Source organism: Parus major, chromosome 2 (assembly GCF_001522545.3).
Source record: "Parus major isolate Abel chromosome 2, Parus_major1.1, whole genome shotgun sequence".
Lineage (NCBI taxonomy): Eukaryota > Metazoa > Chordata > Aves > Passeriformes > Paridae > Parus > Parus major.
The window spans coordinates 77,647,200-77,671,476 of NC_031769.1; the positions used below are offsets into that span (position 1 = coordinate 77,647,200).

General features: G+C 40.9%; 1 protein-coding gene across 2 annotated transcripts in view; it reads left to right on the plus strand.

Annotated features, from left to right (window-relative positions):
- Positions 1-24,277, plus strand: part of ANKH (ANKH inorganic pyrophosphate transport regulator) — a 108,652-nt gene that overhangs the window by 59,690 nt on the left and 24,685 nt on the right. The window contains exons 1-7 of one of the 2 annotated variants that reach the window (XM_033512146.1): positions 2,127-2,268; positions 7,674-7,792; positions 8,552-8,635; positions 10,995-11,165; positions 11,769-11,903; positions 14,639-14,731; positions 18,235-18,330. In XM_033512146.1, the coding sequence (XP_033368037.1) occupies positions 2,217-2,268; positions 7,674-7,792; positions 8,552-8,635; positions 10,995-11,165; positions 11,769-11,903; positions 14,639-14,731; positions 18,235-18,330 (750 nt within the window). In that variant the 5' untranslated portion in view covers positions 2,127-2,216. Of the gene's footprint in view, positions 1-2,126; positions 2,269-7,673; positions 7,793-8,551; positions 8,636-10,994; positions 11,166-11,768; positions 11,904-14,638; positions 14,732-18,234; positions 18,331-24,277 lie in introns of those variants that run through there. The other variant, XM_015618293.3, reaches the window with a different exon arrangement.

The window sequence follows — 24,277 nt, forward strand, 5'->3', positions numbered from 1 at the left end:
AGAGCCTAGAAAAATGGGATATCAACTCAAGCATCAGCCACAGCAGTAAAAGCCATTTAACTTGGAAGACCTTTAACATCATTCTCTCCAAGAAATCCACAAGATTCTCTGCACCTTCTGGCTAACTCTACAGAGCTGAAACCTTTGGACTGTAGCAACAAGGAACAGGAAATTCTGGAGGAAGAAGCAGAGAGTACACTGCATTGAGCAGGTAAAATCCTAACAGGCTGAGAGTTGTAAAGGGTGGGAGGGAGGAGATAATGTGACAGCCTATGGAGGCATGTGTTGGTTGACAGGCAGTAGGACTGGATTGGATCACCACCAGTAGGGTGTCATTCCATCACAGAAAAATGGGAAATGCCAGTGTAATGCCCTGAATTGCTGTGAAATCTCAGAATGGCCTCAAAGGGAGGCAGCATTCATTGTCAGGCTGTTAGTATCTCAAGAGCAACATGTGCTGCAGTTCATCGTATAACGTAGAAAGGAGTAGAGTAGAGTAGAGTAGAATAAGAATAGAATAAGAATAGAGATAGAATAGAAATAGATTAGAATAGAATAGAACAGAACAGAACAGAATAGGACAGGACTATTTCAGTTTCTGCCTGAGTAGGTACAAGATCCATCTGGTAAATACAAATGCCCCCAACTCTTACCCTTTAACAGGCTATATTCACCAGTTCTGTGTGCCTTCCAAGCACTACAGTTTGTTTTGACCATCATATCTCTTATTCCACCACTGATACGTGAGCCCTGTGCTATTTAGCTTTGCTCTGTGTTGCAGTCATAAAAATGCTTACAGTAATGGCTCACTAGCCACTAGCAACAGTGTGCCAGGGATAAGGTGTTGCTAATTTTCTAAGCTGAAGCCATGCATTCAAGTTAATTTAATTCAGTGATTTCGATCGGTCACTTCCTAAATATGTTTACATTTGACAGTGTTTTATTGAGTCACTGTTATAAATTTTGGCCCATTTGGCTCTCATATTTCTTTGCTTGGAATGTTTCTTCAGCCCCCAGAGCTGCTCTTCTAGTTGCTCACTTGCTTTTGTGCCAGTGCTGGTCAAATTTTTTGCCTTTGCCAGCTGGATAAAAAGTTATTTTCTAGTCATCCAGTTTTTTATTTTAAGCTAGCCTAGATTTTAAGAAAGTTTTAAGTATAACTATCAGATTTCCAGGTGAAAAACATAACTGGATTTTCTGTGTGGGACTTCTTATTGAAAGGAGGTGTTTGGAACAATGTTTGGAAAACCTGTCAGCTAAGTTTTGTGCCTTTGCCTGGAAGTAGAGCCCTGCTGAGTTCGGAACCTCTGAAATGCACTCTGCTGATACTGGGAAAAAAAAGGAAGCTGTGCTTACCAAGCTTTAAAGTCCTGAATTAAAGGGCTGCACACAATCTTTCAGCTTTTTATGGTGACAGACTGCAAAATATTTTTTGGTGTTTTAACTTGTCTATGCCTGAAAATATGCAAAGGCCACAGCAGAGACTGGCAGAGCGCCCAAGGGAATGGAGTTAGTCAGATTCTAGCACCAATTGCCTGGGTGATATTGCCAAATTTTATGTTCCAAGTATCCTTTGAATGTGTTTCAAGTCCTGATTATTTTGCTCTGACCTGCAGATACACAGCCTGCCTAGCAGGAAGAAGAGAAGGAGTCCAGTGACAGGCAGCCTCCTAGGACCTGCAAGTACTCCTCAGCAGCTGCAAGCCTGTCACAGGCTATCTACAAGATACAGGTCACTGATGCTTGGTGGATGAAAAAGAGAAACAAATAGCACTTAGGGGACTGAAGTTTTTCCACATGCCATAAATATAGGGCTAAGGAAGATGACATGTCTATCTGCCATGGACTGTCAAAGCCCAGGAAGAAACAGAAAATAAAAAGCCCAATGAAATAAGGAGTACCAAAAGTCAAAAGGAAGAAAACAAGTGGTCGTAGAAACACAGTGACCACAATGAATCACCACATTTCCAGCTGTAATAGACACGATTTGCAGTCTACACACACAGCTCCTCACAAGCAGCAGCCTCTACTCATGGAAAATACCAAACCTATTTCACCCACCTGACTCATGCTTCATTGCTTCAGCACCAGCTCCCCACTGCTGCTTCTCCAGTAGAGCTCACACAGTCCTCTGTGCCAGGGGCTGGCTGAGCTAAACCACTTCAACTCACAGCTGCAAGCTCTGGGTCCCACAGTCATCACCCAGCCACGTCCTTATGAAGGTCTCCAAAGTCCTCACCAGCAGCTCCTGTCACTCCCCCTGTACAGGTAGCAGTAACTACCAAGTTGGCCAAAGGAATTCAAAATCATATTCTCATCCCACTTCCAACACTGCTGTAAACCTTGTCAGTACAGTATTCCTGGATTGGCTGTTTCAGGTGTGATCTGGAAGTAGAATGTAGCATTCTGCCTTCCTTCCCTTGGGCTGCTTTGAGGGCAGCTACTGCCACCAATTAGTTTCCTGGTGGGAAGTTCAGTATGGAGCCAGGATCTAAAGTGTCTTGTTACTTCAGAGATTGGCTTTTTGGTGGCTGTAAGAGAAGAGATCCAAGATGCTAAGCCTATCTCTGCATATTTTTGACATCTTACTAAATAGCCAGCTTGACAGAAAAGTCATTTATGTAACATTATGCTAATACGCATTTCTTAGTGTTGCTGGTAAGCCCTCCATACTGAGTCTTTCAACATCAGTGTCATGAAGAGTTCTTTGGCAATATGAAGTATTTCTTCAGCAATAAAACAGCATTGTTCAACTTTTCACTAGTTTACTGAGAAATAGTACACTAAGAAAGTTTATTTCCTTTCAGATAATTCTCAGTAGTTCTAGAAATGACAGAGCAGCAGTTACTTTGAGGAAATATCCTCTTTGCTTTTTGCTATACCTGGTTAAAACCTACATGATGAATCATTGTCATCACCAGGAGAGAAAGGATGGAACTTCAGTAACCAGTAAACTTAAGTGTAGGTTAACTTCAGCAGTAATCTATAGCAGATTGGATGGCCAAGACACACGAGTGATTTGCTTTGTGCCCATTTATTACTGTCAGGCTGCTGAGCGTGGGCCATAGATTGCACAGGGGAAAACTTCAGCAGTTCCTAGCAATTCCACTGATACTTTTGAACTTCCCACATGCATGATCACTGCATGTACATTAGAACTCTCCGTAGGAAGTGAGACATAGGTGTAATTCCACCAGTTCCAGTGTAACACTACTGGAATTTTCCAGAGACTAGGAGTTACAGAGTGGGTTATGACAAGCTAAGGTATTTTTCTTTTAGTCAGTCTTGTTCCAACAAGAACACTGTACTGGGGTATACTAAACATTTTGCCCTGGAAAAAAGGGACAGCACAGGAACACGTATCAGAATATAATCTGGGTTTTCTGCTTTCCCCCTCCCCCCTCTAAATAAAAATAAAATGTTACTCATTAAGAATTTGTCCGACTTCAGTATGGCCATTGCTAAAGCAGTAACACACTTCCCTGGCTGTCCCAACCCTTTTCCCACAACAGGGGCAGTTTCTTTCCAATAAGGTACTCAGGACAAAGGAGGAGCACTTATGACCAAAGCACTTTTAGATGGCAGTGATTGTATTTCAGTTAAAACAGGATAATTTTGAGACTTATGAAATATTGGCTTATATGAAGATGCCTCAGATACTAAAAGTCATTCATAGATTTGGGAAAATTAACTAATGCAATTTTGGAACTAGACCTGAACACAGAAAAATATGATTGCAGTAATCAGTCTTCACTGAGATGCTCCTGAGATGTTCTGGTTTTCTTTAATTCATGTGTTGTTATAAGCAAACTAAAAAAAATTACAACACCTTGAATACTCTGGTCATCTGAGCTGTCACGTGGGGAAAACAGAGGCTTTCTCTTCTGTTTTAAATTCAAGCTAGCCAAAGACATAAAGAAATCTATATACCCTGTGGCATCTCCAAATGAAGATGTGCTTTTGTTTTTTCACATTTTCCTATCTGCCCAAATCACTTAGCTGAACAAATTAGCACAGTGCATTAAGCATGGTGCTAATAACACAAAGGTTGTGGGTTTGGTCCCTGTACAGGCCATTCACTTAAGAGCTAGACTTTTTGGTTCCTTGTGTGTCTGCTTCAATTCAGAGCATTCTGTGACTAAGAAACGGATGAGCATCAGTTTTGGCCATGTGAACCATCTTTCCAACAAGCAGAAGAATGGATTTGCTACTTCTCAAGTCTCAGAGTTCATTTTTAGAACTGGCAGCAAAGAATGTAAATGGAATGTGTCTAGAAAGAACACACTTTAACCCAAAATCATGCTTTGGATATTTTTCTTCCAGTTAAGTTATTTTTGTCATATGTAGCTCCTTGTCTGGAAGTAAATGGTGTCACTTCCTCTGAGAGTTTTTCTCTTTATGATTTAAGTATGACATGCTCAGTAGTAGTCAGCTCGGAAATAACTACAGTACAGCTATTTGTCTGAGACTGCTGGCATCATTAAGAGTGTGTTGTTTTAAGGGTGTCTGAAGTTTGTGTGGTAGTAATTGGCTTACTAGAGAAATCAGTTTAGGGACCAGGAGATCAAATTAGGTGTACAGTTTTCAGTGTCATTTCTTGACCTTCTGGGTCTTAAAAAACAAAAGCAAGAATTCCTGCTTAACTTCTCTAGCAAATCTTATCCTTAGACACAGCAGAATAAATGAGGTAGTAGAGAAGAGCAAACAGGCAGCTTGTCTTGGACTTGGACTTCTCTGTTTTAGTTGAAATTATGCAAGAAGTGGGAAGCACCATCTGCTTTAGATTCATGTAATACTCTCTGGCTCTGTTGTCTCTGTTATTAATTTTGTACCACTCTTCATAATAAGTTTGTAAGGTTGGCCAAGGTTAAGTTCTAATTGCATCAGCAATTGCTTGATTCACAGTTCAGTGTCACATGCCTGTATGTTTGTCAGTGAATCTCAGCTTGCTGAGTCCTTTGTGAGAATGGAAACATACATGGACATCAGCAAAAGTGATTGTGTGCTTTCGCTGACATACAAAATAGTTCACTATTTTGAAAATAATGTTTTAACGATTACGAATTTAAAACCAAAATCATATTAAAAATGTGCAATGAAACTTTTTTTATGGGGGAAAGGAAAAAAAAATCTTTGAAGTTTACAGAGTTCAGTGCTGATATCCTCAGAAATCTTAAAAATGTGGTGCTATGAGTTGTAATGGTTTAAGTGCCTTGAGAGTTCCCTGCCAATAAACTACAACCCTGTTTTTAGAAGTGAGAGTAGTCCAGCCTCTAACCCTCTCATTCTGTGAATTTTTCTGTGATAGTAAACTTAGGTAAAAAAAAAAAACCAAAAACAACATGCAGTGGCCTTTGGAGGCAGAAAAGTTACTTATTACTCACATCCTAAACACTTCTGAAGTCTCATTTAAAACAGATGAAAGGCAGGGAGAGCAGGGAAGGGTGACTTCTGCAGCATGCTGTGCTTCTAGCACTGCACTGGTGGCAGTGGCCCCTCTGCAGAACCAGGTTCCTCAGCATGTGGACTACAATTCTCAGTCACTACGTGGAGGATAAGGTGGTGTGTTTCCTGAATTGGTTTTTAAGTTTTTGTGCAGAATTGTAAAGCACACTCAATGGAACCTAAGAGAAAGTTCAGCGAATGATTCTGACTTTCACACATGGCTTGCCTCACAGACCTTCCTGCTTTCTTTCCTTCATTGAAATGAGTTGATTCAGGAACATCCATACACTGCCCTGCCATATAAGCAACTCTCCACAAGGACTTAACACACAAAAGACCCTTTGTAGCAGAGAGTTGTCAAAACACTAAGTAAAGATTGGTGCATGGCTATTCGTGCAAAAATATAAAGAAGTTGTGCTTGATGTTTGATTGAACTGCAGCAAGCACCTGAACACTTATGAAACTAAACTGAAGAAAAGTTGGAGTCCTGGTTTAAAATTCTTCCCCAGCCACCTTCAAAAGGAAGCAAGGCTGGGAGTCCCTCAGGAAGATGGCTAAGCAACTTCAGATTTACTGAGTGAATTTGGAGACTGTGAGTCTAACAGTCATAGTTCAGGGGAATGACATCCAGCAGAGGGAAAGGGGGAGTTTTAAACATTTTTTGCAGCTTTTGGGCTGCAAAAACCAGTCCTGGTTATCTGGAATGAGGCTTGTACTTGTTCACAGTGCTATCATATCACCTTTTATTATACTGTCTTGTTTACGCTGTGTTGTTTAGACTCAAATAGTCTTTTAAGTTCTGTTAATCATTTAACTGCTGTATCTCTAAACCATCACAAAACAATGATTACTTAAACTCCAGTTGCCTCCAAATAGTGTTTAAGAGGTATGAGTGACAGTTTTAGGCTAAGTAGATTGCATTTGATGACTAATGTTAGCATTTATCAATCCAGTTATGAGACCTGCATGCATGAAAAGGATCACTTTCCTGAAATGCCTTATATGAAGGTCTGTACAAAGATAATAAGGTTCTTATAAATGGAGAATTAGTTAGATGTTCACATATGAAATAGCTAACTTAGAAAATATACAAGTAGGAAAGAACTGAAATAAGGCTCCCCAGACACAAATAATTCTGCCATTACTTGTCTTGGGGGAGATCAGCCTCACAGCCTGATCACTCTCTTAACAGCTATTGCAAGTGTAAAGAGGAAATCAAGTAATGATGTGCAGTTCTAGAACATGGTTTGTAGAAGGTTAAAACTGATTTGGATTTTTTACCTCTGCATATTATATTTGTCTCCATAGTTCAGACTAAAGTCACAGCCTTTGTTATACCTGGTTATTGGGAGGACTCTGGGGTTCTTAAAATAGCTGGGTAACATGGCTACAAACAGAACTGTAAGCAGTTGTGCAGAGAGCTGTGTGGGTACTTGCCATGTCTGTGCAGTCTTCAGCCCAACACCTTGTGAAAAGAGGCCTGGAAAGAGAGTCCAACACTAAAAGTTGTCTTGGTTTGAAACCGGATAGTGAAGTAACACACTGGCGATCAGAAGTGGGAACCGCCTGATTTCCAGAGGTGCCCTGTTGTGACTTGTGGCTCTGGAGGTGCTGGCTCTAGATAAGGAAGGAAAGGTCAAGGGTGCCCAGGGACTGCAGAGCAAAGCACACATTGTCCTGACAGGTCCTGGCAGTAGTGGTCATTAGGCAGAGTAAGGGAGAGGCATAACAAGTGTGATTTGTTGCCTGCTGTCACAAATCCCAGTATCCTTTTACAGCTTTGGGCAGGTTTGCAGGTAATGTCATGAGAATGCAGTGATAATCGATGGTTTCAGCATTTAAAGGCACTATATGGCATGAAATACACAAAGCCTGGTGAAACAGCTTTTCTAACAAAGAGCCTTGATTTTGTGAAGGAGCAGTAGATTTTCTGGAGTACCAGTGTGTTCATTTAGCAAACAGATGTGGCACTTACTATACTCGTCTCCCAATCTAGCCATTTGTTATCATGCCTCTGCCAAAGGTTACTTTAAAAAGAACCATGAGAGCACTTCTTAGTCATAAACAGCAGCAAGTGAGGCTGCAATATCTGAAGCCCCTGCAGCTGTTTGTTAAGTGGATGTGTGTCTGAGCTTTGAGGCATCACAGTCTTTCAGGTACTTCTGAATATCTCACACAAGAGTCCATATGCAACCTTTGTTTTTCATTCTTATCTTGTTTCTCTACAGCATATAGTGATTTGGGATATTACATTATTAATAAGCTGCACCATGTGGATGAATCAGTGGGAAGTAAAACTCGGAGGGCCTTTCTATATCTTGCTGCCTTCCCTTTTATGGATGCCATGGTAAGTACCTGATTCAGAACTGAAATTTAATGTTAATGTTATGTTTTTGTGACCTTAGTTCACAAACTTTGTAACCTGTTGGGAAACTGAAGTATGCAGAAGTAAGCAGTAATTGCCTTTGCAAGCCGTAATTCTGTATATACCTAGACTCATCTGCTGCATGGAGAAAGCATCTAAGTGGCTCATTGCTTGTGGCCTGCACAACATGAAAATGCAGCAACTCTTTTTAATGCCTCTGCCTCTGTAAAACTGGTAAAGGAGAACCTTCTCATGCCAATGCTTCAGCCACTTTCTCACCACTTTGTTTGCTTGAAGCAGTCACTGATAATAAAAAGAAGTTGGATCATTAAAAAGAAGTTGAAGTTGGTTTTCTTTTCCAGACAGGACTCCGTAGGCCAACGGGTATTACACTTCAGAGGTTCATCCCGCTGGTGAATGATTATTTATTAGATTATTTGCTATGATAATTCATCCTGTGTAGCATCTGACTTGTGAAGGGCTGTTTTCTTACTAGGTGTGCTCAGAAATTTCTATACAGTCTGTAAATTTATCCCCATTCTCCCTGCCAGCCTGGCAATGAGGAACTCAATGCAACAGTGCTTTCTCTGCACTAAGGGCTTAATGTTTGCCCAGGTTCACACCAGGAACTGCTGAAGGTTATTTGTGTACAATTTAACAACCAGAAAACAGCATTCTTGGACCTGAAGTAATTTACAATATCATAATCGCTTCCCAAACTTTTCTCTGGCTTTTTTTCAGGCATGGACCCATGCTGGGATTCTGCTGAAACACAAGTACAGTTTCCTAGTGGGATGTGCCTCCATCTCAGATGTCATAGCTCAGGTAAAGGCTCCTCATAGAAGTCACTGTTTCCATTGTGTTATGGACCAGATGCTTTCCTAAACAGGAACTTTCTTGTACAGAGTTGCTCTGTGCCTTCTCCCTCTTCAGTAGGCAAGGCACCAGAGGAAGTAATCTTGAGTGCTGCCCTCTAACTGTTCATCGTGTGAAGGCTGTTTGCTGGCAGTTGTGGTTTAGGACAGTCTCACTTGACTGGATCAAGTCAATTCCCAGGACTGTTTGGCTTAGGGTCATGTCCTGAAGCACCTCCACAGCCCTGTTTCATAATGGCTGTGAAACAAGTTCTTTATGTACACATTTGGGGAAAAGAAAGGTCAGACAAAGAGACCACTGGCTACTACCAATCTTGAGGCTGAGAGAATGCTTTGAAAGAGATCTTTCTCTCTCTGTAAGTTCTCCCCAGCACAGTTCCAGTGAAATCCTGAGCTGGAGGTGATGACATGATTCTCCAGCTGACCTGTCAGTTTGGCACATGGTGTCTAATCCAAGGAAATGCAGTGTAAGCCACCTTCTGAGTACTTGTTACTGTTCCAAAAGGTGAAGGCTCAGAAGTGCACCAGAAGAGGTCTGTGGTGATTGACCCCTGGGTGGTTCAGAGAGGACCAAATGTTTCTTGAACTTTCAAAAGGGAGGTGTTAACTGTCCTGTTCCTTTGTATTAGGCACACTGAAAAAATAACATTCATACACAATGATGAGGGCCAGTGTTGTAGCATTTAAAAACCAATATACAGCCCTCTTTTGAAAACATAAAAATATTAGGAAATTAAGAGTCCCAGAAACAGTAAACAGTTGCTGTACTGCCCCGTTCCCAGCTGAGTGACGTAATGACTGGATAAGAAAGAGGATAAAACAGTACAACATCAAAGCAAATATGAAGTCAGTGGCAGTCAGTTCAGTTTTCCGTAGCATTTTCCTTGCATTTAACATAAGGAAACCATAAACCAGGTCTGCCCCACTACAGTACTGCCCTAAATCCCCAGAGATAATACCAATTACTGTAAATGACCTTAGCACTCAGGGTCTGCTCTTGTTCTGATGTGACCTACAAAGTTTCCTGACCCTGGGTGCATGTCAGGTCATGCTCAGCTAAATACAGAAACAAATTCTTATTTTGGCCGTGCCCTTTCCACAGCGGTTGGTGAGTGGGATGTCAGGGTTGTGATGAATAAGACACCTGTCATCTTCTCTCAACAGAATATTACACAAAGCAAGAGCAAATCCAGAACATAAAAAGTTGTGGCTGTCATAGCCCAGAACTTCGTACCTATGTCTGTGCCCTAGACAGGGAGTAGGGGCACAGGCAGTAGCCACTTTTTCTTGAGTAGCTTCATGTGCACACTCTTTGTGACTGACTTTGTATCTGCTTACTGAAAAACAATGTTTTTGTAGGTTTGAAAACCCTCACAAGCACTGTGTCCTGCCTTAGGGAACATTTGCAGAGTGTGGTTTTTCTTAACTACTTCTACAGCTCTGGCAATGAAGGAGAGAGCCTGCATCTGAACAGTATCTATTTTATTTCTTGTAACTCCCTTGAATGCCTGCATGTCCTGGCCGGATTGCCTTGGTTCTGTTCTTTACAGCACCAAACATAGTTGGCTTTCCAGTTGTGTCCCCCATCCAGAGTCATTTGGAACAGACATTTCATCCACTCTCTACTTAACAAAGAGACTAATATCATATTAATAAGTTCCTTTTCATTTTATGGAATGAACATTTAGTCTTGAGAGGCTGAATTATGAACTGTTCATTAGCCCAAAAGTTTCCATTTAATTTACATTAATGTGGCACTCAGCTGAAAAGCAAATAATGAAACAGTGAAATTTCACTTGAAAAAGTTGAAAATTAGGTTGTCATAAGACTTCCTGCTCCTAAATATTGAAGCGAATATTTTAAAACATCCAGCTTTTTAATTGCTGCTACCCTCTTCCCTTCCCCCAAAAAAATAAAAAATAGTAGGGCTTAGAAGGTGTAAGATGGCTGGAAGCATGTCTCCAGCCTCAGTGTGTATCAGAATAGCACATTCTCCTGGGAAGGGTGACTCTCAGCCACATGCTTTCTGCCAGACCTTGCTAGACTTTCATGCCAGCCTTCTCCTATTTATGGGTTCTAGTCTGACACCTGCCCAGCCTTCAAGTCCTGTTTCATAGAGTATGAAGTTAACTCTCGTTCTTCTCATGTACATGACCAAATGCTGGGGGATCCTGACTAAAGTTTCCATAGATACTGTAGCCATGCAAATTGTTGGTTCAGACTGATTTAGTAGAAATCCAAGAGGAGATGCATTGGCCCTGGAGAAGCATACGGACAAATTGTTAATCATCTGTTTGTTTTCTCTGCAGGTTGTTTTTGTAGCCATTTTGCTTCACAGTCACTTGGAGTGCAGGGAGCCTCTCTTGATCCCAATCTTGTCCTTATACATGGGAGCACTTGTCCGATGTACCACACTCTGCCTCGGATACTACAGGAACATACATGATGTTATTCCTGACAGAAGTGGGCCTGAAATGGGGGTATGTCTTCATACTTGTGTTTTTTTCAAACTCAGTCATTTTACTTGGGGCTTTTTTGTGTTACAATACTACATTAAACCACTGTGCATGAAGGGCCTTCTCTCTGTCCTGCAGGAAAAAACTGCTTTATCAGTTAAAGAGGCATGGTAGAAATTAATCCAGCATCAGCACATGTGACACAATGCCTTCCACGGTATGGATGTGTCTACTGAGAACCTCTGCACCAAGCTGTAAGACAGCACAGCATGAACTGAGTGAACACCTTAGTTCATATGGAAGAAGATATCAAAATTTCTCTTTTTCTTCAAATGTCATATTGTTTTTCATGTAGCTTTGTCTGGTAGTCAGAACAAATTATGCAGATAGATACCTTATGCATTATTTATTGAGATCCATGACACATCTTCTTTTGAATCAGTATTGCTACCACGAGTAAAAATATTTCATCATATCATCACTTTAAATATCATATTGAAAATTATTGAAAGGAATGTACCAAACTGACAATGGATGGGAAAAGCAGAAAACCTTTCTCCATGCTTTTGGTCCTGTGCTGCATGTTTTTGTCCAAACACACTTCACTTTTTTTACCCTGTGTTGCAGGGAGAAGCTACAATAAGGAAGATGCTGAGCTTCTGGTGGCCTTTGGCATTAATTTTGGCAACTCAGCGAATAAGTAGGCCCATTGTCAACCTTTTTGTCTCCCGGGACCTAGGTGGCAGTTCTGCAGCCACTGAGGTAAGAAAGGCAGTGCTCTCCATTACTGCAAATGATCATTTCCATGGTGTTACCTCTGTGCCTCTCTTCTCAGCCAAGCTGACAAGAAAAAATTGTCTTAAGTACGTTTCTGTTTAGTGCTCTTTTTATGCCTGAAAAAAAGATTGCTTGGATTCTCACCATGAGCCCTCCTACCAGGTCTAGGGGGACATCACCCTCAACAAGACTAGTAGAATTTTTTCACTGAACAGTGCCTGCATCCCAGGTTTTTATGCTCTACTTATAGATACATATAATCTGGAGCATATAGATCCCAGTTGACAGTAGTCCCATGTCCTACTCTTTGCTGTCATGTATATTTTATGGCTGTGCAAACTGAAGTGAAACTACTGTTGGCTGTCAGTGCATCACACAGAACAGTGTAGAGACAAAAACACATATAAAAAAAAAATCTGTCTCCTGCTTGGGATATGAAATACACTCTGTTTCTCTTGAGGAATTTCAGATTACTCCAGTAAGTCTCCTACAGATGTTGGGAGACGGATTTCTGATTGTAATGCAGAGCCTTTACCGCAAGCTGACCCATTCTCGTAAGAAGTCTGGGGGACTTGTGCTGCTAGTTTCATGTGGGGATGTCTAGGTGCATATAGCCATAGGATAAACAAAGCTGTAAGATACTAAATGAAAAGTTCAAAGATCTGCTGCTAATTTGTCATACATGATACTGTGTATTTTACTCACTCAGAAGGTGCCAGAGACTGCCATTACACAGCTGTGAGAAGAGAACTTAGGAAACATAATGCTTTTACATATGTGATTCAGGGATCAGTCTATGTGTTAGCAGTGATCTCTGTACAAGGGGAGCCACAGGTTAGCAAAGATCAGCTTTGCATTTCTTGGTGACTTTCAAATTTAGATTTCATGGCTAGCCAGTTCTATTTTGTTGCTATTAGAATGACTTCAAATACATGTCAAAGCTGGTGTTTTGCTGGCGATTTTATACTAACAGTATTGGTCACATCCCAGCTTTCTCTGATTTCTGAAAGAATTACCTCTGAAAAGGGGGTGCTGGCAACACAGATAACATCAGTGACAGGAGCATCAGTATCCACAGGAGTTTTACAGGTCCCCTATTCAATAATAGCAGTAGCTTTAGGTATGGTCAGGGAGTCCCTGTGAAGGACTAGGCTGTAGCATGTTCATGAGGACCACAAATCCACTTGCACTGTTCAACTCCCACTGCTTTTGTTTGGAGTGCCAGCACAGTTGTGGTGATTGGGCTGCCTCTTTGGTAGTGGCTTTCATAGGAGCCTTTTCCATCCATCAAATACAGGTGCTAGACATTTAGGAAAACTTTCATGCATATATGTTGAAATAACACTAGCTGAGGAATAATACTGGGAAAAAAATCACTGCTAAAAACCTAATACTTTCATCCAAGCAGGATCTAGCATTCAAAATATGGTGGTGAAATACTTTTTCCTTTTACAGGTACTGCATCTTTGCAGTCTTTTTGGATTTAACAATGAAAATAAGCAAGATCGCTTTTATATTCCTTACTCAATTTAACCTAGTTAGGTTTCATACAGATGGAAATTCTGATGAAAGTACAGTAATGGGAGGATATGCAATTAAAAAGGGTACTAACTTCAAATTGCAATTTGGTTTATTTGAGCCAATTCCTTTTTCAAGGTACATTAAACATTATTAAAGCTATTATTAGCAGGGAAGGATCTATACCACTCTCTTCCTCTCTGTGGATATCACTACATTCTACTCTCTTCTTAAACAGCTCGGGAAACAAATTAGCTTGCTACATGGTCCTGTGTTTGTATAGACCTTTTAACCAAACAAAGACAGCAGTTACATTTATAATGAGAAAATGGGCTCAGATAATCAAGAAAATGTATTTTGAAAGTTTGGGAGTGAAACAGAAACATCAGTAGTTAAAAAAAGTCTTTCTTAACACTGCCAATTGCTGGATATAAAATGAATCAGAAATGCATGGATTGTAACAGATCTGAACCTGTGGACAAAAGGAACCCAAATACCTTCAATTAATATGTGGGGGAGCTTATATCTTTGATAAACGTCTTGGACTGTACTTGTGAGAGAGTAAAGGGGCCTAGTTTTAAAACTTCAAGCAGTGAATTGTTTCTTCCCACATAAATGTTCATCTGGAATTATTTTTGTCTGGTGCTCATTGAAGAGCACCAGAGTGGGGAGAGGTGGATTTTTTTTGTCTCATAAGTGCCTTGTGGCCCCAGGCAGTCAGATTGATATCCAGATTCAGTCAGCCACTGAGGTCCACTGATTTATAGTCTGTCTGTCTTACACAGAGCTGTTTTATTTATGAATAACCAAGTAAAACATACATATATAAATTGAAATTATGTGGTATGTATCAAAACTACTGTGAGCTGCAGGGCATTCTGCTGCTCAGGTATCTGCAGGTAAAATAACTCAGGAGCAATATGGGAGGAAGGTGTTGGGCTGGTTAAGGGGTGCACCACAGCTCAAGTTAACTATTATCCCAGAGTGATGGTGAAATGGCAAAGCTGACTTAGGTAACTTCATGTCACAAAAAAATTTCATAAGCTTAAAATGCCAGGCCAAATGCCAGCCATTTTGATGGTCTTCCTGAAACAAAATATTTCACATCATGTCAAGGTCAGCATGGTGATACTGGTGGGCACTAGCACCCTATATTAGTTTAACTGTTGTGTTTGAAGAGTTGTCTCTGTCTCTATTCGTAGGCAGTAGCAATTTTGACAGCTACATATCCTGTGGGACACATGCCCTATGGCTGGCTGACAGAGATCAGAGCTGTATACCCTGCTTTTGACAAGGTGAGTGTCCCTGTTAGGGCTGTCATAAATACCTCCTATGGGGTTTCGTGTGTGTGCTCCTCCTAGTTCTCTTTGTTTGTTGTTCCACTGATAGGTTTTCTTAAAATCTAGTTAAAATTAATTGGCTTTTGGTGGCTTCAAGCTGTTGTCTGATTTATGATTTTAGCCTTAGCTCTGTGTTACAAGGCATTAGGCTGCCTTTTGGATAGATAGGTGCTGTACTTTTAAGGATTAAAAAAAGTCCTTACTATGAGGTAGCTACTTAGGTAATGAGGTGATTTCTCACAAAAAGTCATCACTGAATGAGCAAACTCACGTCTCTGGATTTTGTGGTATCTCTCAAGTGGGTTTGGGTTCATTTGCTTATGTTAATACTTAGCAAAGGGTGTTTCATACACACTAACACAGATAACAGACATTCTTTTCCTAGTACTGACTTAGCTGATCAAGGCTATAAAGATTTTTGTTGGTAAATAATGTAATTATGTAAGAATGCAAGGATTGCTCCTGGAACTGATGCAGAGCAAAAATTAATTTTTTTTAGTCTCTTTTTTTGCTCTGATTTATAACTGGTATTCACTAGTCCATATGCAATGCAAAGAATTGTCCTGTCCCATGACTGGAATTCAGATGCCAGATCCTCTCCTTCCCTTTATTTACCAATTAGTAACTGAACTTTCTGGTTCCAAATACTCATGAAAAATACATTTGATTTCTCTGGAATGTATTTAACTGGAGCAAGCCCTGTTTAATATCATCCACCGTATTTCCAAGGAGAACTTAAAACCAACAGAAAGTCAAATTATTCATAACCTCCTAACCTGCCTGTGTACAATTTAATTGACCTGTCAGATAAAATACCACATGTAGGCTTTCTCAGAGGCCATCCTGCTGAAAAGGAACTGCAGATGCAAACCCAGTGAACTGCAAGATAAAAATAATTTGGGACAGGAAACTCAGGAGCTGCTAACATCATTTGATGCAAGCCACAATCAAATGCACTGTTGCCAAGCAATAGTGACAGCAGTTAAGACTCCTAAATTCAGGTCTCATTTAGCTGGTGAAAGATATGCTGACAACTGCAGTGGTGACAGGATTAGGCCATGATTTGTCCATTTGTTTATTTCAGTTAAAAGGCTTCTCACAGGGCTCTTGTGGGACAATGTGAGGAAGAAAATTATAGGGTAGGACACAGATGGGTACAGTTTATCTAACTGCTGGAAAAGTACTAATGAGAATTTTAGTTCAATGTCTGAAGAGAAAGTAATAAAATATACAAAATGAGTATAAAGAATATCTCATAGTGGCAACCATATGTGTAAATGCCTTCACTATACTTTTCAGACAATAAATACCGAACCTGAAACCCACAGTCGCTGTTTTAAGATTGCTGTGAGAATTGCTTTTCTCTTGGTCATGCATCACTTTGTGTCACTGTGACTTTCAAAAGCTTTGTTTCTGTAATGTAAGTCTTTCTCAGAAGAGTCTAGATATAAGCACTTTCATATTTCTGGACCCTGTAAGGTGTCCATTGTGATTTTCAGAAGCCAAAACAGTGTGTTTACATGCAAACCCCCATTTTCTTTTGTCAGTTATTCGGGAGGCTGATGGCCATCAGAAACACACTGACTGATGGGATTTGAGATGCCCCTCTTCAGGGGCTCTATAGGAGAAGTCAGATTCTTGTCTTCACAAGGGAAACCATGATCTCTCTTCACATTTGTAAGACAGATGCAGGGTCCTACTTCAGTCATACCAAAGCAACCCCATGGCCTAGCAGTTACAGTCAGGTTAAGGGTTACTGTTGATATTTTGAAAGAGACCAGACATATGCTAGTTCTGTGCTCTGTGTGCTGTTTTATTTGGTGGTAATGCCCTTGCTCTTAATGGACCTTTCCACCTGACTCAGAGCAGCACCAATTGTGAGATTTGAGAATGCTGTTTATCTGATGACTAGATGGGAATGGATATTCTTTTTTGCTCTAGAATCCCCATAGTGTTTTGTTCTGAGAACTAAATTGTGTTTAAGAGTTATGAACAAAGAGTATGTGGTTGAGAGCTGGAGCAGAGGGCAGAGTATGGCAAGGGCAGGGATAGCAGTAGTGAGGTAGGAACAAACAAGAAAGCTTTTTCTTAGCAGCTTTTGGATGCCTTGATTTGGGTGTGCTTTATTTCCTCTTTGTTATTTTAGACTTGTTAGAAAGTTGAGCCACGCAGCAAAAAGTTCATTTAAACATCGGTGAGTGATGTAAGCAAGGCTTATCCTCACATCCGTGAAACCTAACAGCAAAGCAAAGTATTTCTTCAGAAACACAATTAACAGTAATAGATGCATGAAAAAACATTTACAGAGAGTTTTCAAACCTGTTCCCAAAAAAAGTCAGACCGAGTGGCTTCCTGCTTTAGGGTCTGGGTTGCCTACATCTTCAAGCACCCAAACTTCCAAGCAGGTATTTAGGCAGGAGTGTGAGGCCATCTAGGTGCAATTGATGCACTGATCAGAACAAAAGCCTTAAATTCCAAAATTCCATCAAGCGCCTGAATGTGTGTGGAATGATGTACTCTTCACAGTGCTCCACTCCCAAAATGTGTCTGCAATAGTTCTGTATCTCCTAGGAGTAACTCCAGTAAAGGAGGCTGACTGTGTGACAGGTACTGCTCTTCTTCCCAAGTTACATCAGGGGTGTATAAATGTACATCTCATGGTACAGGTTTTATCATCAAACTTGTGTATCTCAAACAGTCCCAGGGCAAATGCAATAGATGACCTAACAGCCTCTTGCTTAAGGGCTCCTAATGGTACCCTGCTTCGATATATCCCATCCTTTCCTTTCACAGACCATTTAGTTTGGTTTTATGTGTTCCCCAAGGGCAATTTTAAATCCCAGCTTCATTTGCTATATGAGATATTTGGAAGAAGGCTTTTGTTGTTTTAAATAAAACTTTGCTGCCATGTGACTACAGAGCCCATGTTCAAGGTGGAACATCTAATACCCCTAATTATGTTCTGTTCATTAAACTGCATTAATGGAGCCAGCTGTTCCAGAAGCCTTGTTTATATTACCTATTTATCTAATTGGATCAGTAAGGATGCTTGCATTGGTGATTTGGTACCAATCTGTGATAAAAGGGAATAAAATCCTGTTTTTTCCTGTGGAAACATGCTGCAAACTTCAGACTAAAGTTAAAAAAATCATGTGGTGTTTTCTTAGAAGGAGCTAAAAACCTTTTTCAAAGCTCAGTTTGTTAAATAGGACTCATTCCTTAGAAAAGTAGGGAGATTACTCAGCCTTCAGTGACCGTAGCAGCAGTTGCTGTCAGTTTAAGCGGAAAATGTTCTGCAGTGGTACAAAGTACTCAGAAAGCTCTAGGTTGTAAAGCAAACAAGCCAAGTCAGACATGGACAGGCGCAGTCAGACAGGTCCAGCACATGACCCTGGTGCTGGCAGCTCCCCGTAGTCTGGAGCCAGGCTAATGCTCGCTATCTCTTTCTCTTGCCCTAGAATAACCCCAGCAATAAACTGGTGAACACCAACAGCACCGTCACAGCGACGCATATCAAGAAGTTCACTTTTGTTTGCATGGCATTGTCCTTAACGGTAAGAAACCTTTGTTCAGCTCAGATGAAAGAACAAACTTTGTTCATCTCAACCAGAAAATTAGGTCCTCTACCTAATGCTAAAAGCACTAACAGTTCAAGAAAGGTGAGTCTTGTGGAGCTCTTACTTCTATCTGGAGAATTGTGGTCATCGTATTGAAGTAACAAGAAAATCAGCTGTCTTTTGTGCAGGCTATATACATAAAAGGCTAAAGTTACTCCATTTTATTTTCACTACTTTTCATTTCAAATCAGCCTCCCATGCAAAAAGATATCAGGGACCTGCTTTTCTTTTAATCTCCTTTTGTTTCTTTTTTTTATATGAACAAAACTTCAGGTAACCAGTGTGGTTACCAGGAGGATGAAAGAATGCATTTGTGTCACATGCAGTGGGATGGCAGCCTGTCCCTGAGCATCTTTCATTTACTGTGAATGTGAGAAAGGCAGCATGGGTTGAATCTGCAGTAGCTATTCCCTGCTGCCTCTGGGCTTTCATGTGGGGGTACTTGATGCACATTTGTTCTGTTTGCTCTTTAAATTAACTGAAAAAGGCAATCTCAGAGATGATGCTGACACTGACTAAAGGATCTAAATCTGCATGCATGCCGGGAATCATTACATGGGGATGACATTCAGGGAGAAATTTTGCTGAGCCTGCTATGTTTCAAAATGACCAATTTGCACACATAAATACAGTGCATTTTCCCCAAGAACACTGTTTCTGCAGTCTTCTTAGCAACAAACAGCCGGTTGTGGAAGAAAGCTCCTGCAGCTGGTGGGGATCATAGCAAATAATGGAGCAGATGACCAGGGTAAATCCAATGTCTGTTTCTATAAAGGACTGATTTATATTTGTGCTTAGGGCTAGGACATCATCTCTACACAGTACCTGCACTAGAAAGACAAAAGGAGAACCTAGAAAATACGCTTTTCATAGAAGAAGTTCTTCATCACACTAGAAATGTACTTGGGAAATTTGGCAATTGTTTTAGGATACAATGCTCAAAGTTCTACAATTGAATCTGCTCATACCCCAGACAGGTTTGCTGTTTACCCTCAGCATTGCATACTTTCTATGGCGTAACTGGCTGCTCCCTTCTCCCTACATTCACAAATTTACTATTGAATATGGGAATGCTGACAAAATTTCTCTACCCCTTTCATTTTAGTGTAAAATCTTTATGTCTGAGTTGCAAATGGCTTATGCATGAAAAGAAGCTAATATATGCCAAAGGAAATGTTACAGTGCACAGGCCAGAAGTACTTGTAACCATCCCAACCCCCTTGCCACAACCTGAGAATGTGCGATACAGAAGTCTGTGTTATTTCACAGTCAAAAATGAAGTAGTTCAATCCATCCATAGCTGAATTACATTTTTTCTGCTCTTTGTTTCCTATCCTTTTTCCCTAAACAGCTACAACTGGCCACCATCAAAGACAGAATTGCATGAACCTATGTGGCATCTACTCTGTCTTTTAATTCCTTTAAGCTTGACGTCTTTTCATGTGGCTTAGAGACAAACAGCTCTTGCCCTAACTTGTATTTCCTACAGCATGAAACAGAGACAGGCATGTGCCTCCACTGAACTGGCCATTGTCTGGAGACTTTCCATGAGACCCTAGCTCTCATGTTATCTACCATCACATGCCTTGAGAGGTTTTTTTTGTATCCTGTTCCACATCAAACAGATGATGATGATCTCTACAGTTAGAGCCTCCCTCAAAGTCTGTCAGTGTTGTTACAGACCCAAAAAGGGAAAAGCTTTCCTTGTTAAAAATTGTTCTGAGAATACTATTTCAATCTCAGAGTTTTCTCTGAATTGACTGTGCTCTTAATACTCCATGGTTTTTATCAGGTTACTCTGGCTCTGATAGATTATGAGCTTTTCACATTACCATGACTGTCCTCTGAAGAGTAAATTTTAATCACCTCAATAGGCTTTTGTTTTGTAACTTTCTGGGATTTTGTATCCAAAAGTTCTCCATTTTACTTTGAAGGGCAGTTCTTTCAAGAGATCATCATGAGAGATTTGCCCACACTGAAATTCCAGAAACGCTTTTGAGGTCCATAGCTTTTCCTGTCCTGATTCTATTTTTGCCTGCTAGTGACAGATTCTTAGGATTGCTTGTCAACAGACAGAGCAGAAAAAGAAACATGAGCTCTAAAAATTCAGTCGGATTCAAAGGCATGAGCCTGCCAATGCTTCAGCACACGAACTCAGCAGATGTTGGGGTGACGTTAATGTGTGCCACAGGCTCTAAGGATCTAGACTTTAATTTTGCTTCTGTTGTGGCCAGGTGAGCTCCTATGGCCATTGGTGATAGCCGCGTTTTTATTCAGGGGCTCTACTTCAACAAATGGCAGTCAGACTAGTGGCATCACCACTTGGTAAAATCTTGTTCTTTTAGGTCTGAGAGAAAGGCTCCCAAGCTGATAAGGCAAAAAAAAATCCAGTACTTAGACATGGCATGTAATTGCATTTTTCAGTGGATGGTCTATAGAAGGGTTCCAGAAGATGTAAAGCTGAGGAAGGCCCATTAACCACTCAAAAAAATAACAGTGAAGCTTAAAGTACAAACACCAGCCATGCAGGGAAGTACCTTCCAAATGTAAGACCTTGGGAAACTTTCAAACATCAAAGACATACTATTTCAGTAGAACTGGGAGAGAAATGTTCTACCACCTTCCACAGACCAGTCATGCCCATACAAGAAATAACTGCAGTCCTACTCCCGCAGCAGAAACACTTTTTCACTGTTGTTGTTCACAGTGACAGTATTAGGTCAGAGGAGAAAAAAAGACATGGTTTGTTTAAATCTGTAAAAAGTCTCTCGGCCCTTTTCCTCAAGGTTGGGATTAATGAGCGAGAGAGACGGTTTTTGTGTTCGGACTCAGTTGTTTATTTTTTCTTATCTATATTACATTCTCACAGAGAGTGAGTTCATCTACACACTAAGCTAGCAGTCTAGAAAAATGGAGCCCCAGGTATCTCTTTCCAAGTCCTTTTAAGTGTCAACTACCCAATTATAAAATTCCAACTAATTTATTTTTACTTATAACCCAATAACCAAACACCCATGTTCTGCACTGCAGATTTTTCTATCCAATCACACATTACTAAAATCCATGAAGAAAGTGAAAGAACAAGGCAAGTTAATGCCCTATAACCTCTGTCTTGTTACATATTTATTACTATATTCTAAAACCTTAAAGCCTAAATTTTCCACCAAGTGATATAACACACTTCTATTCAAACTACACACTCACATTTAATTTAATTTAAATATTAATTTTAATATTAATTTTGGAAGCCTTTTCCATGGCTTCAGGTCAAACACAGTGTTCTCTTGTGGGTCTGTGCCTGTCAGCACAGAAAGCATGAAACTCTGTGGCCAGGGTTCCAACATAAATTTTCATGGGATCTGAAAGGTCTTTCCAGGCTAACTGTGCAGCACGTGTGTTCTGTTAAGTATGATTGTAAGTGCTGCCTCATGGCTTTTGAAGCATCAGGTGGCTATTAAAGCTGCTTCTTCAGAAAATGGGAATTAATTGTATTGCTTAGTGAAAAATGTTTAAACAAGCTGTTTTATTTAAAGGCTATACTAAGCCACTAAACTTCTGATAGGTAAGACAGCTGTTGTGATTAGTCACATTGATCGGGTTTTTGCTGAAAGTGGTGATTCCTTCCAAAGCCACATTTTGTGGCTGTGCAACTGAATGTAGAATTTGTATAGCGAAGGGAAGGGACTCAGCTGTACAATTTTTCCCATACAAGTAAAGGACCTTTCTAATTTTAAAAAGTAAGTCATGCTTGGTAATTTACACGCAGTTTAAAGGGTGTGCATAATGCTATTTGCCATTATCTGTTACTTCACTGCCGAAGGCACTTCGGGAAAAATGCTTCTTTCCATATGTAAGTAGAAATACTGCTCCAAATGCCAATGCTGCTGCCATTGCAGGTCAGGCTGTTGAAGAACTAAACATTTTGGTTCAATGCTAGATCTGTTTAGATGGCCCTGCAGAGCAGCTCTGAGGTTGCTGCTGCACAGTTGTAAACTAAGACACAGACTCAAGAGAAAATTGGTACATATGTAGTCTACATCCCTGTGGTTGTGGGATGTGTAAGCCTCAGTACACTGCAGAAATCCCAAAATAATTTGATTGGGTGCTAATTTACTGCATTTCTCCACTGCAGCAAAGGTTTGCTCTGTCAGGGGGGAGCTCTCCCTCACATATGAGCTCTGTGTAGAGGGGCAGGCTCTGTGAGGTACCAGCTACTCAAAGGAACCCTGCCATATACAGAAGGAGTAATAGCAAACAGGCTGTGCTTTAGCAAGGGTTTTTCTTGGAATAGTGGTAGTGTCTCTGAGCTTTGATACCAGAGTGCTAAATTCAGGGATTTTTTTCCAAGCCAGCCTGTGATGGGGCAGAGATATTGTCAAATTACCTTTCTCTCTCTCTCTCTCTCTCTTTTCTTTTTATTTTTTTTCTTTTCAATTTTCTCTCCATTTTCCAGCTGAGCTATTTTTTAAGTCTTCTGTGATGACACAGAAGTTGCAGTCAGTTAAGATCCTTTTCCCTCGCTAATGTTAGCTGCTGGCAGCCACATGATTAGTGTTTGGTCATCTGCCTCTGAACTGCAAGGCTCTGCAGGCTGATTTCACGTCAATTGTTAGTGCTGCTGTATGAAAGCAAGAGAGGCCTTCTTTGTGAGTGCTTGGGTTGCTTTGCTGCAGCCACTGCAGCCTCGTCTGCATGGCCACAGCCATGCCAGCACACGTCTGTGTGCAAACCCCGGAGAGCGACTGGGCTGGGCTGGGCTGGGCTGGGCTGGGCTGGGCTGGGCTGTGCTCCGCTATGCTGGGCTGGGCTGGGCTGTGCTCCGCTATGCTGGGCTGGGCTGTGCCCCGAGCTGAGAGGCAGCCATCGATTGTGCAGGAAGCACTAGGGAAAGTGGGACAGTCAGGTCGCTCAGGGGACTGGCAATAGTATCATTCACATCTCAGAATCTTGCTGTAAGGCAAGTGATGTCTTAGTTGACGCGAGGTGTGAGCACCCTCATTTAAGTAGCTGCTGCTGGAGTAAAGCATGGCCAGCTCACCGTGGCTGGCACCACATCACTGCATGAGGAGCATGCAGGATGCTGGCCAGAGAAAGCAACTTCTCAGAGAGCACTGTAAAAGCTCCCTAGCTCACCATCACTGAAAGTGACCCTGAATAGTCTGTACTTACTTGTTCATTTATAGCAGGGGAGGAGCAATCAGTTCTTGGAGCAGTAGTTTGAGAACTGTGCAATTTGGTTCAGCTTTGTCTTCCAGCAGCCTCAGCTGGGACAAGCCCCAGTGTTTCTGGGATACAGTTCCAAACACCAGTTCCTGTTCCTATATGGTTCACTTAGCTGAAGAGTGAGCAAGGCACGTGGCCAGTTATGTTCGTATTCTCTAGTGCTCTGTGTATTGCAATAGGTTTTCCCTTCCCAATAAGACAGGCTCAAGGTGCCAGGGTGACATGCTGTGTGCACCACACCATCTTCATCCATCTGTCACCAAGCTAATGCACAGCAGGAGAACTGCACAGTACCTCTAAGTTTTAACATGTGTTCTATTAGAAACAGCTCAAAGCTCTTTCCAGCTATTTAAAAGGAATTTCAATGCTGCTTTGCTTTTTTTTAAATGAACACATGGTTATGGACAACTGGGGAAGGTAGCAGTTTTCATGAATAAACAGACTGATTAAGGGGAGAAGCTAATTGTATAGAATACTGTTTGATATTTAATTAGTTAACATTGCTTAAGAAACAAAATCCAGATGTTCAGCTTTGCCCTGTGATTTTTCATTCCTTTCTATTCCAAAAGGCTCTAAAAGATAGAGAGAAAGTGTTCACATTTACACTCATATGTGTGTGTGTGATTTATGCAAGATTTATAAATTTCATATTTACTTGTTA